General features: G+C 38.1%; 1 protein-coding gene across 2 annotated transcripts in view; it reads left to right on the top strand.

Moving 5' to 3' along the window:
* Positions 1-11,978, top strand: part of LOC132807012 (KH domain-containing, RNA-binding, signal transduction-associated protein 2-like) — a 556,391-nt gene extending 544,413 nt beyond the window's left edge. Inside the window, exon 9 of one of the 2 annotated variants that reach the window (XM_060821296.1) lies at positions 11,393-11,978. In XM_060821296.1, the coding sequence (XP_060677279.1) occupies positions 11,393-11,487 (95 nt within the window). In that variant the 3' untranslated portion in view covers positions 11,488-11,978. Of the gene's footprint in view, positions 1-991; positions 1,075-11,392 lie in introns of those variants that run through there. The other variant, XM_060821305.1, reaches the window with a different exon arrangement.
* Positions 11,979-14,399: the final 2,421 nt, after the last annotated feature.

The raw sequence follows: 14,399 nt of genomic DNA on the forward strand, positions 1-14,399 counted from the left end.
AGCCTTCCCAGTTATACGGTTTGCACAGTCACTGGTCTCAGTCCAATTCGGATATAAATAATCCCAACATCACAGCCACCATTTTCCCCAGTACTTTCCCACAAACTGGAATCGCATTAGCCTTTGAGCCATGTATTCACTTCACAGATCTGCTCTCCCCTCTGCCAATTGGCAAGTGGCTCTGATAATGATCCTTGAGGCCCTGTTCTTCAGCTTTGTGCCTAGCTCCTCATGCTGTCTAAGCAGAACCTCTTTCCTAACCCTCTCCATGTCATTGTATCTGCATGGATTACAAGCACTGGATCCTCCCCATCCACTCCAATTCCTGTGGCCACCAGGAAGGTGACATAGCTTCTGGACTCGAGCCTATGGCTGCACAGAACACAGCCCATCTCGCCTGCTATACTATACTACACTCCAATTACTTACACATGCACACCACGCATATGCACACACACATTCCTGTTCCAGTGTGCCATAGTTACCTTATCCTCCCTGTAGCATTCCAAACAAGCAGGACAAACCTCAAACCTGACCTGTTGGACAATTACAAAGGTTGGTATTGCTGCACTCCTACTTTCTGTAAATATATCTTCCTTTTGTTGACCACTGAAAGAATAGGAGGTCCCTGCCTATCCTAAAGGATGAGATTGTCTCCTGGCACAAAATGTTCAGACTACATGGAAAATTGTAACTGCTTTAACTTATGCTTTGATTGACATTGAGATCTTTCTTTACCCCACTGATAATTACAGTTCCCAAATGCAAATCTGTACATCTTTCCTTTCTTAAAACACTCCAAGAATACCCTATGCAACCAAGGAATAGTTAATCTCATGTAAAAGTCAATCTAACATTGATAAGAATGTTTATAGTTTTTCATATATCTTATGTAAGTTGTTCTTCAGCTTTTGATAGTTTGGAGAGAGGGTTAATGGAAACAGTTTAATGAATCTATTTCACAATTGCTCTTTGTCATTTAAATAATCAGAAATGAGATTGTCTGGGCTGAATTCAGGACCCTGACCAGCAACCACAGAGACTCAGTTACTCCTGGAGTTCCCAACAACTGTCATGGTTTTCAACTATTTCAACATAATACTTTAAAGTTTCATCATTCACCTTGCTTCCAATTAAACCTGTTGGATTATAACCTGGTGTTGTGTGATTTTTAACTTTGTACACTCCAGTCCAACACTGGCATCTCCAAATCATCATTCACCTGTTCACAATCTCACTTGGTACTTCCTGCTGACTGGAAATCTAATCTGCACTTATCGATGATTCAATAAAAATAAGAAAAGAATTACTTCTCTGTGTAAAAGTATGCACTGTGCATGTGCTGTATACTGTGACTGCACAATCTGCTATGATTGCAGTTTGTAAAAATCATCAATTGTGTATTGTCTAGGGACACATCCCCAGTGAATGGCTGGACTTTATGCATTCATGTATACATTGACCCTCAACTTTTTGTCTGAAATATTGGTCCCAAAAGCTCTACTTTTACAAGTAATAATATAGTAATAGGCAACAGTTTAAGGAGACTGATTGAGTCTAAAGACCTTTTGCCTATTGTAAACCTTAAGTTCTTAGTTCTGGCAAAGATGATTAAAACTGAAATTCGTGGCAAACCCAAAGGTAGAACAGTCCATGTTCAAACAGAACTCATCAGGAAATTTAAATGTAATCCAAATTTATTCACCTATGGAACTGTAACTAATCAGGCTGAGCTATTTCATGTCAATTTATTTTATAGCACTGAATCATCAAAGTCTTGCAGGACAGGAGGAGGCCATTCAGTGCTTCATTTCCATGCTAGCAAAGTAACAAAATGGCCTCACTTCCTGTTTTCTCTCCCTACAATGTTTTTTAATCTTTTAATTATTATCAATTCCCTCTTGTAAACCTTAAGTCTCCCTCTCCCACACATCTTGAGCAGTGCATTCCAACTTCTGACTACTCACAGCCTGAAGAAAGATTTCCCTCCTGTCGTCTTTGCCAATTCATAATAAATCTGTGTGCTCTGATCATTAATCCCTCCATTAGTGCAGACAGATTCTTTGTTGACTGTGTCCTGACCCTTCATGATTTTAAAAACATTGCTATCAAATCTCCTCTCCTCCTCCTCCTCAGTGTTAGAAATGTGGTCATGTGGCTTCCACTGCAAGTCCAGTGTGGAGCAGAATTGTTTCTGATTGTGCAAAGAACTTGTTTCAACTTAGTCTTGAAGATTATGGGATATTGGATAAATAGACAGGGAATTGTTTGTGTTTAAAATAAAATTTTGTTGTCAACAAAACCTGTAAATTAAAAGGTGGAAAATTAATTATACAACTAGTGAAGCATGTGGATTTAACACACAAAGGTGTCTTGAAAAGCATATTATCAGGAACCTTAAGGATACTCAAGGCTATGACTGTATACATTGCAAAATGTGATACATTCATTTTGAGCAGGAATAGTTGACAGATTACCTTGGTGGTGTGAAGACTAGTGTTACTTTGATTAATATCTGACACCAACAAAACAGGTGCAGCTGAATAGGAACTGCCAGTCATGTAGACTGTATATTGCAAGTTGTACTTTTTTTTAAACAGAGATATTGCTACTGCTTAAACATGACATAGAATACAGATTTGATTTGGAGGCAGGCAGTGCCACTTGATTTCTTTTAATAGCTCTTCTGTTGGGATGTTTTGGCACATAGACAAGACAATTTTTTTTTCTTACAGAAATACTGAGATTTCAATTATTGCAGCCGTCTGCTTTTCTCCAGACAAAAGTGAAGTTGGAGGTAACTGTAAATCAGTAAAAAAAAAGACAGTTTTTTATGCAGAGTCCTGCATATCAAAAAATAAAGGCAGTCCTCTCACGTTTTGCACCTTCACTTTCCCATTGGCGATTTTCTTTTCCCAACTCAGGTTTGAATGTAAGAGGATGGGTGCTGTTTATAGATTATGTAAAAAGAGGCACTTATCTTATTAAAGCTCCTTACACCATCTCCAATGTCCCTAAGAGCATTCCAGTAAAATATACCTTTGAAGGGACAGACGGTACTGCAGCCAATCTATGTGCAGAAAGCTCCCACACATATTAATGAGATCATCAAACTGATCATCCACATGATGTACTGATGGTACATGATGCAGCAGTCTGTCTGCCTTGCAGTGGTCCACCATCCTAGATTATGTGCTTGATCTCTAGAAGGGGACTGAACCGTGGATCTTGCAACTCAGGGATCAGCATGCCAGCATTAACACCATTAAATAAAATATATTCACTGGGCAACATCACCTAATTTATCATAGCATACTTTCCCATCTTCAGTATTAAGTGAAAGTCTTAGATGTTGCTGGATAAACTATCTTATGGAGACCCTGAAAACTGATTTATGCACTATTTCATGTAGACATCAAACTCAACAAACAAACTTGCTTAGACCTTGTTGCTATCAGAAAGTTCCACTGTGTACATCATTGAACAAGACAACCAAGCTCAAATATATGTATTAATGTGCAATAATTACAAATTGAATTACGAACAAAAAATCCATTTGTGTTCAAATTTTTTGATGTCTTTCTCCCTTCTCCATCTTCGTAACATAAGACAATAGGACTATAAAATATAGGAGCAGAGTTAGGCTGTACCATTCAATCCTGCCTGATATATTTCTCAACCCTGCTCTCCTGCCTCCTCCTCATAATCTGGGGCTCCATGTCCACAGCTAGGCCTGAGCGCCTTAAGGAGAGGAAGCATTGGCAAAGGGGATTGGTGACAGACTGGCAGCAGCCTCTGGTGGAGTGTTAGATGGGGAACAGGAGGTATGCAACTTGCGCATCCCAAGGCCCATCGTTCCATCTCAGACACGGCAGTCACCGGAGTGATGGTGGTGAAGACCCATAAATGAAATCTATAAGCTAATTTCAGAGCCTACAACCAATGTACAGTAACGACAGGCGAAGCAGCAGAGGGGGATGCTTACTATACATGAAGAACCAGTTTTCACTGTATTTTTATAAACATGTGACAATAAATCTAAATCTAAACTCTCGATGTCCTTCCCAATCAAGACCTATCTATATCTGGCTTAAACACACTCAATGACTTGTCCCCTGCAGAAATCTGTAGTAGTGAGTTGCACAGGTTAACCATCCTCTGGCTGAAGAAATTCATCTTTATTTTAGTTCTAAAGAGTTGCTCTTTCACTCTGAAGCTGTACTCTCAAATCTCTCTTACTAATGGGAACATTTTCTCCGCAACCACTCTATCCAGGCCTCTCAGAATTCTGTAACTTTCTGTCAGATCCCCTTCATCCTTTGAAACTCCATTAAGTATAGACCTAGGTTAAATCAAGATCTTTTAATGATAGCCACAGTTCAGCTTTTCAGGGCTTAGAAGGTTATTAAAATATTGAAATGTGGAAATGTTATCAATCCTCATATGAAAAGCCCTTCATCTCCAGGATCATTCTTGTAAACCTCCTCTGGACTCCCTGTAATGTCAGCACATCCTTCGATGGATACAGTGCCCAAAACCGCTCATTATATTCTAAATGTGGTCTAACCAGAACCTTATAATAGCCTAAGCAGTATATCACTGCTGTTGTATTGTCACCCTCTCAAACTGTATGTGCCTTCCTAATTACCAATGAACCTGCATGCTAGCCTTAAGAGAATTCTGAATGAGGACACCTAAGTCCCTTTGCTCTTCAGATTTCAAAAGCTTTCCACATTTAGAAAACTGTCTACTCCCCTATTTTTCTAACCAAAGCGTATAGCCCCACACTCTTCCACATTGTATTCCAACTATCACTTCTGTGCCTAGTTTCCTAGTATGTCCAAGTTCTTTTACAGCTACCTCACTTCCTCAAAATTACCTGCAAACCTAGTTACATGCCCTGAGTTCCTTTGTCCAGATCATTAATATATAGCGTGAGTAGTTGTGGCCTCAACACTGACGCCCATTGGAACTTCACTAGTCACTGGCTGTCATCTGAAAAGGCCAGTACCTTGCCCCTAACACATCAGCTCTTAATAGCAGCATCCTGCATGGCACTTTGTCAAAGGCCTTTTGGGGAAATCCAAATTGATCATATCCATAGTTCTCCTTTTTCTAATTTACTTGTTACCCGCTCAAAGAATTCCATCAGATTTGTCGGGTGTGACCTCTCCTTGATTAAGCCATGCTGATTCATCCTTATTTTACCATGCACTTACTAAGTACTGTGCAATCTCATCTTTAATAATGGATTCTAAAATCTTACCAACTAACTGACCTATGTAACACTGTCTTCTGTTTTCCTGTTTTCTTTGACAGGGGTGTTACATTGACCATTTTTCAGTCCTCTGCAACTCTCCCTGATTCCAGGGATTCTTGAAAGATCACCACAAATGCCTCCTCAATCTCTGCTGTGCCTTCCAAATTACCCCCAGAAACATTTGCCATTGCTGTTCCACTATGTTGTCTGCTGGGTTCTCCTCCCAATCAACTCTGGACAAGTCTTCCCCCTTGTCTTTGTAGTTTACTCAATTTTAGTAACATTACATCTGATTCAATCTTCTCCCTTTCTAACTGCAGGGTGAATTCTATCATATTATGGTCACTGCCTCCTTACGGTTCCTTCACCTAATGACTATGACTATGACCCTTATCAAGTCTGCCTTGATAATCCAGAATTGTCTGTTCCTTGTTGGCTGTACCACAAGCTGCTCCAAAATTCCAACCCATAGACATTCCACAAATTTCTTTTCTTGAGGTCTGCTACCAACATCCTCTGGTTCCACAAATTTTACAATTTATGCTCTCCTCCAATTCTAATTTCTTCTCCATCTGCAATTTTCACCACTCCGATATCAATGGCTCACTTGCTCTCCTTGACTCCAGCTGCCTCATTCCTCAATGAATTCCCTTCATAAACTCCTCTGTCACCTATTCCTCAAAATTTATCTCTTTGACCAAACCCTTGATCTTTAGGTGCCACCTTTTACGGAGTCAAATTTTGTCTGATAATGCCTTCGTAAACTGCCTTTGGACATTTTTGGTGGCACCAGTACTGAGGAGAATGGGACTATAAAGTTAAGACTGTTGTTGTGATAGGAAGAATGCATGTGTAAACAAGTCCCGTATCTCTGACTTGCACTGTTAGTGTAAGTGTTTAGATTTTATCACCAACATGACCAATTGTTTTTCTTTTGTACTGTGATCCAGTGGGATTCTTCAATGAATTCAAAAATCATCTATTTATTATAAAATAAACCTCAATCTTTAAAACAAGTGATAAAACCGGTTGGCGTCTGAGATATAATCCAAATTTAGAAATCTACCCCTTTTTCATTCCAAAACACACACACAATACAAAAACCACAAAGATTCTCCAACCATGATATTTTGAAAAGTGCAAAAACAAGACATCCTGATTAGTCAATGGTTTAAAAACAAAAACTAAAATTTGATGAATTCTCACAATAATAACAGGTTCATTGTTGTTGGAATTGGGCTTCTGAAAGATCTTCCAAACAAGGATTCAGTTTGGTTGGAAATTAAGTCAAGCTCTTTCAATGATAGCCACGGTTCAGCTTTCAAGCTTTACAAGGTTATTAGAATATTGAAGTGTGGAAATGTTATCAGGTTCTCAAGTATTCCAATGAGGAGAAGGGAAGACAGATTTTCAGCCTTGCTCTCAGCTTTGCAAGTTTTACTTAAATAATATTTGACTCCCTAGGTTTATGAAACAAAAACCCAAGCACAGAAGGAGGTGCTAGATAACCATCAGCACAGGGACCCCATAGACTATCCAAAAGTCAGGTTTTTGAACAATTAAGACAATAGACCCCATCTCCTACCTCTCTAAAATCTTTACTTGGCTATTTTCCCAAAGTAATTGACTTTCTGTAAGCAACAGGTGGATCATACTCACCTTAAATGTGTCATCTCTTTTTCAACAATCTATATTTTCCATTCAAAACCTTGAGAAAAGCCACTATTTTAAATTAGAAAAGTGACCAAACAGTTCAGTATCTTACAATGCTCTACATTGTCTATATAATCCATGCGTCTTCCCAACATGGTCCATATCTGAGCCATTTTAGAACCAGCATCCTTGAACACTGCAAAACTAGAAAATTGGCAATGATTTTAAACTACGAAGTGGGGCGTGGATCAAATGTGAAAAGCTGTAGTGTATCCAAGAGTAGAGACTGGGAGAGCAAGCTAAGTAATAATGTAGGAAATGAGGTTCTGACAGTGGAAGGGAGGGACAGTGAGAAATAGAAACTTAGGAATGTCCTGACAGTTAAGACTAGATGTCACAAGGATAATGAAAAGACATAAATACAAGTTCAGTGTCTGAATATGTATAGCAGTCATAACAAAGTAAGGGAATTGGTGGCGTACAGTGAAGTAAATAATATGATCTGACAGCCAATAAGATAAAATGACTATAAGATAATAAGAATTGGGTCCTGAATATTCTGAATGTATTATTCAACAAAAATAGAAAGCTAGTTAACGGTGAAGGAATAGCATTGTTAATCAGGGAAGACATTAGTCCAGTAGTTAGAGATGACATTGATTCAGGAAATCAGGATGTAGAAACAATTTGGTTGGAGATGAGGGATAGTAGGGGAAATATGTCACTAGTGGGAGACATTTGTACACTGGTCTACACTGTTAGAAGAAATATTGTTCGCTTATGATTTAGGGATTACAATAATCATTGGTGGCTTTAATCTGCATATAAACTAAATCACAAAGGACAAATAAGCCACAATCTTGTGAAATACCAGAGCAGGCCAGAGGGGCCAAATGACTGACTTCTGCTCATATTTGAGTTTTTATTGTAATAAAATTGGTGGCACAGTGGTTAGCACTGCTGCCTCACAACGCTAGAGACCCGGGTTCAATACCCGCCTCAGGCAACTGACTGTGTGGAGTTTGAACGTTCTCCCTATGTCTGTGTGGGTTTCCTCTGGGTGTTCCAGTTTCCTCCCACAGTCCAAAAATGTGCAGTTTAGGTGAATTGCCCGTAGTGTTAGGTGAAGGGGTAAATGTAGGGCAATGGGTCTGGGTGGGTTGCGCTTCAGCAGGTCGGTGTGGACTTGTTGGGCCGAAGGGCCTGTTTCCACACTATAAGTAATCTAATCTAAAAAAAAGCATAAAAGTCTTAATATAACGGTGAAACTATTGCCAATTGTCGGAAAACTCATCTGATTCACTAATGTCCTTTAGAGAAGGAAATCTGCCATCCTTACTTGGTCTGCCCTACAAGTGACTCCAGATCCACAGCAATGTGGTTGACTCTTAACTGCCCTCTTGGCAATCAGGAATGGACAATAAATGCTGGCCTAGCTTGTGACATCCACCTCCCACGAATTACATTTAAAAAAACACGATCTAAGTTTAGGATTTATATATCAGGTTGAATATAATAGCAAAATTAAGTAATTATTTTTTTCTCTCACAAATGTTTTAAAAGTGCTTACAGCTAAGACAACATCTCATATTGAACACTGGGTTAGACGGCAAGGTTTTAATACCTAAATAACTTTTCTAGTGATCCTTAATGTTGCCATTTCAAGACACTCCTGCATTAATTCTTAAATGTATCTAAATGATAGTATGAGACAAGATGTTCAGCAATGGGTGAATGTGCTCACTAAGACCAACAAGCCCATAAATCTTCATAATTAACAAAACAACACATTTCTTAAATAGCTTAAACAATAGCAATTAGTTCAGGAGGCATGTTAATTAGAACTTTTGCTCAGACTGCCATTTATGGAAGAAGCGGGCTCAGATTTTCTACACTTAGTAATGGCTGGTGAATTAAGAGTGAAGGAGAGACTGAGAGGGACCATACTGTATGGACAGTCCTGAGTTTTCAAACACGAAATGAGGATTTTGTTTTCAATTGAGGACACAGCTGTGAAAGTTAATAGCCGTTCGTTCTGTCCAGGCAGTTCCAATGAGAATAATTCCTAATGTTTAATACACCAACCATGTACAGCAGTGAGTTGAACAGCCCCAGGCTCTGATTTCTCAATGTCACCACCAGTCAGGGATAGTGTTTGCACCTTGGATGCAATCACTCCAGGACTAATATTACTATAAGAATTTATGGAATTTTTTTTTTGTTTTCAGACCATTCACCAATAAGGATATTTTCCTTTTGCCCTTTTCAAAATATCATGCAGCAGACAGCAATCATACAGTACTCCAGGTGAAAATCATGCCTAAAGATAAAGGTTTACTGAAGTGGCTTTCCACTCCTACGTATTTCCATATCACCATCTTCTTCCATGACTCAATGTGTTGAATAGCATGTTAAACAGTATTTTTTCTTTTAACTTAAAATTTCTCTTTGATGTAGTCCAATGGTGTAGTTTCATCACCACAACTGAAAGTGGATATGTATTTCAAAAAATTAAGTGCGCTTGTTAATCAAATTATCCAGTCCATAATGTGGGAGGAATCCAGTTTTAAGCATCAAAATGACTTGTAAAAATCTATTCCATTTGAAGTTATTTTGCTGCGCAGTAGTTAGTTTATAAACATACAGACTAACATGGGAACATACTAATTAAAAGCAAGAGTAGGCCACTCAATCCCTCAAACCTATTCAGCCGTTAAGGAAAATTACTTCTGATTTGATTACTCCACATTCCTGCCTATCCAAAACAGCCTTTCACTTCCTTTCTTTCAAGTATCTATCTACCTCTGCCATAAAATACTCAGCGACTCTCTGCTTCCCGTGTTTTGAAGAAATGTTGCAAAGACATGTGACCTCTATGCAAAAAAAACTCATCTCTGTTTTAAATGGGTAACCCCTAATTTTCAGACAGTGAGCCCTAGTTCTAGATTCTCCCATAAGAGAAAATATATTTTTCAAATCTACCCTTTAGATCTTCTAACTTTCAATCAAGTCAAATCTGTTCTTCTAAACTCCAGTGGATATAAGCCTGGCCTGTCTTAAGATTTTCTCATTCTTAGTCATTCAGTTTTCTCTTTAAATTGTGTTCAAAATCTGTTAGAATGTGTCAATTAGGCCTGAATTCTCTTCTTTACAAAGTGCCCACCATCTTCCAAATGACACTGGGCTCAAACCTTTCAACTCTCCAGGCTGTTCTGAGATTTCTGGTCAGGTCTTCCAAGCCTGGCGTCTACAGAACAGGAAGAGTCCCACCAGCAGCCTCATCCCAGTGAAGTCACACTGGGATGAAGACTGAACATCCCCCTTTCTTTTACAGCTCTGGTTGAGTGAATGAATGGACAGAGTGGTGGGTAAGTGGGTAACTGGATTGAATCGGTGAGTTGAGACATGGGTAGAGTGGTAGGTGGGTGACTTGACGAAGTGGCGAGTTGCTTGGATGAAAGGTGAATGATATGAAGGTGGATAAGATGGGTGAGATGGATGAGGTCACATCGAGAGAGGTGGTCAGCTTTGGGACTGTCAGGTTAGGTTTCAGGGGTAGCTAGGTGCTGGGAGTTAGTTAAGTCTGTTTGGGCAGTTAGCACTGGTTGGAGGAATAGCATGGTCAGGAGGGGTTGTCAGTTCAGGTTGGGAGTGTTAGTCAGGTGATGAGGGGATTCTCAGGGAATGGCTGGGGGAGATCAAGAGGGTGAGTGGGAGTCAGGAAGGGTAGTCTGGTCAGATCAAGGCAATGTCAGGGAGAAATCAGTTTACGGGGAGTTGGTGATTCATGAGGGTATGTAACAAACAAAGAGACTGCTGCAGAAACTCTGCAGGTCCGGCAGCAACCTTGCCAAAGGAACAGAGTTAATGTTTCAAGTCCAGTATACTACCACTACAGTGACAATGCTATGTAAGTTTTGTGAATGTTTAATCTTTAGAGCCTCTACAAAGATTCAGAAGCAGGCATAACTAGCTTAGACTCCCTGTGGTAAGTAATTCTTCCTCGATCATTGAAAATTTTATGGGAAAAATTGGCTTCTATTGTGGAATTTATCTTTGAATTAAAGTTACGGAAACTCAAGCGTCATTTGCTCTTAGAATCCCACAATGCGTCCACTGATTTCAGACAAATTATGCAGAAAAAGAATGACAGCCTAATAGAAGGCCCTGGCCTAGATTGCTAAATGGCTCCCCTGTTAATATTGTAAACTCCTTTGCCAAATCTCCTCCATCACCAATTTATTGACACCTTGACCTCTGAAGGTTAACTCTCTGTGAGTTAACAGCACTAATTGTGCCTGCTGAAAAAAACAATAAACCTTTTTAAACAGAATAATTCTCAACCATAACCTTTCCCCCTGAAGTCAGGCAGCATGTGGATGTAATTGATTAACTTATGCATTGCATCAACAGATGGAATGATCATGTTTCACTGGGTTTCCTTCTTAATCAAGGTTTACTTTTTTCTCTGTCGGCAAGGTCAAGAAGAATGGGTTACAAGTCGGCCAAGCTTAAAGGCACCAATCCCGAGGTCAAGAGGGACCTACAGAGAACATCCCTATGGTAGATATTGAAGGCAGCCCTTGTTGCACAATGACTACATGAGTGTCCTATGGTCAGCTTATAAACAACTACAAGACAAGTAATAGTTCATTTATTTTCTTGCCTAAGGATAGCTTCTCTCGGGTACCTTTCTGCACCCTCCTTCTATTTCCTGAAACTTTGATGAAATGTTGGCTTTTCTTTATGACGGTAACTTTGTAGAATGGATAAGTTAGTCCCCAGAACATGCAACAGGGAAGCTGATCCTTTTAATTGTTTTCTTTTATTGCTCTGTGTGTAGAAATATGTTCAACTAGCATGAACTGGTGATAAGTTTAACATTTCCAAACCCACTTGGTAAAGGTTGATGCATATTTAGGGACAATGGAAGACTGTAATAAGACATTTTTTGAAATAGGTGATAAACAAGTTGTAGATAAGTTGTTTTAAATTGATTTCTTTTAATATTTGTCAGTTTAAGATGTTCAATATTTAATTTGTAAAACTTAGTTTAAAAAAATGATGTTTGATGGAATTGAAAACAATCAGCTATGTATGTAGCTAACTTTATTAAAGTGATCTGTTCAGTGTTTAAACTGTATGTGGTGATAAAATTGCATAAAGTTCCATGTGTAAGCTTAACTAAATAGGTGACTTTAATTTGTCAAATACATTTGCCATAATTTGTCAATAAAGCTGAACTCTTTTGTAAAGAACTAAAATTTGGAATTATTTTATTCTAGTTCTTAAATGTCTGCCTGTTTTGTTCTGCAGGAAATGCCTAAACTGTTTGGTACAATATAAACCAAAATGAACCCTTAGTTGTATTTTTAAGAACTTGACACTGTGTAAGAATATTAAAGTTGTATTAACACCCAGTGGATGTAAATAACCTTAAAAAGAAGTTAACATGCTAACCTGTTTACTTGACTCATCTTTCGTAAACTTTAATGCAGAAAATGTTAAAGCAATAAATGGACTTTAAACTATCCTATAAGCTTGATCTTACTAAACGCAAAACTCATAACTGACTTGTTTGTGTTAGCATGTCTCTCATGACAATGTAATGGAGATAAATGAGGTAAGATCTCTTCCCACTATAGACTGTCTAAATGCCTTGGACCATTGAATTCTCCTGCACATTAAATATCCCATCAACATGTGCGTATTACATGGAAACCCATTCTTGTCTTCACGCAAAAAAAGAGGGCATTTAATGCATTATTGAGATGATAATAATTGTCTTTGCCAGCAAATCATCAGTGTCACTGCCCAATTGTTTGACATTCACCTTTAAAAGAACTTTATTTGTAATTTCCAGTGCTAATGTATCTGAATTTCACCGCTCGTGAAAGCAATTTAGAGTGGCTGATATTTCTTGTTGAGGCAATCAGACATGATGGCTGATTATTAAGAGAATATATCGCAGGACTGAAAGGATGACTAAACGTTAAACACCCTGCAAATACAAGGTAAAACTAATAGTAACTCTATAATTTTGCTGCATATACAACAGTTATTTTAAATATTTACAAATGACGCAGTTACTGTCAGTTAAAAAAGTAAACCTTCCAAAATGTGATAAACGTAGAGAATCTAGGTGATTAAAATGGCTAATTAGCAATAAATAATGACCACATCTTTGTTTCTTTTCAATATATAACCCTGCTTCCGATAAACAAGACTAAAATGACCAATAATTGTAATACAGCGCTCGCTAAAACCTCATTGTAAAAGGGAAAGTGGACAGCACTTAAGAGAGCAATCATTTTTAGGCTAATCGAAAATACTATTGATTCTGATATATTTTAGTTCTTGTTAAATATTGAAACAATGGCATTTTTGTCCTTGCGAGTGGTTTACTTTTTTCATAGTAACGAGAATGCAAGCAGATTATACAGCTTGTGCAAACAAGTGTCTTGCAGCTGGAGTTGCATGCTAAGATTTACTTAGTAGCATATTTAATTTATTTGCATTAAGGGGTGACAGTTCTATTTTACAAGTCTATAACCTTTGAAGTGTAACCATTGTTTTTTTTTCCCCCACTGCTGAAGCTTGTTTCTCTGTTTGTTCCTTTCCAGGTGTCTGGTAGTAGGTTAACCAGGGAAAAAAAAAGCAGGACAAGCATTCAGGCTCAGGTAGGCAATGCAATGCTAAGTGCAGGGTTAAAAATATTTCCAGTCTCATCAGTCAGATCACATTTTTATCTTGTATCATTTAGAATTGTAAGCTTCTCTGACTTAATCAATTCAAGAATTGCAAGTGTTAACTTATCCAAATTAACAGAAGTTTTGATCAGTTGTATTTTTGTTTTTTCTTAAAATCTTACAAAATGCATTGTCAAAAAGAACAAAGCAACTATTTTATCCCATGGTGATTTTCCTTCATGTTTGTGAACTACTTAACAAATTTAATGCTACTGTCACAGAGCTAAAATCCAATTGTGTTTTTTTTAATGTTAAAAGGTAGTATTCCAGCCCCAGGTTAACCATAGCAAGGAAATATGGTGTTAGGAGGTGGTAGGATTACTTTGGGAAACGGGTCAGAAACAGACTATTCAGTCCCTCCAGATAAGACCAAAGGTTTTTTCTTTTGATATAAATCACACCAGAAATAAACATGAGGTTAGGTTTCATGTTTGTGCACAAATTAACTTGCATCATCACAAACATGAAATTTTCATGGACTAACACGAACAGGAAGCTGGATAAAGCAGAATTGCTTCTCTTTTTCCCTTCCACTGAACAATATCACTTGACATATTTAAGAGTGGGCAATTTGATTCAGATGGCTGGAAGTCAGTTTATCAGCAAAAAAAATCATTGTTAATAATGTTCAGTCCTCCTCTTGTGAGCATTCTGATTTTTAAATCAGTGAAAATCACTCTTTAAAAAAAACTGAATTGCCTATGATAACATACTATTGTCAGAAAAATGAAGTATCT

This window comes from Hemiscyllium ocellatum, chromosome 3 (assembly GCF_020745735.1).
Source record: "Hemiscyllium ocellatum isolate sHemOce1 chromosome 3, sHemOce1.pat.X.cur, whole genome shotgun sequence".
NCBI classification, from domain to species: Eukaryota; Metazoa; Chordata; class Chondrichthyes; order Orectolobiformes; family Hemiscylliidae; genus Hemiscyllium; species Hemiscyllium ocellatum.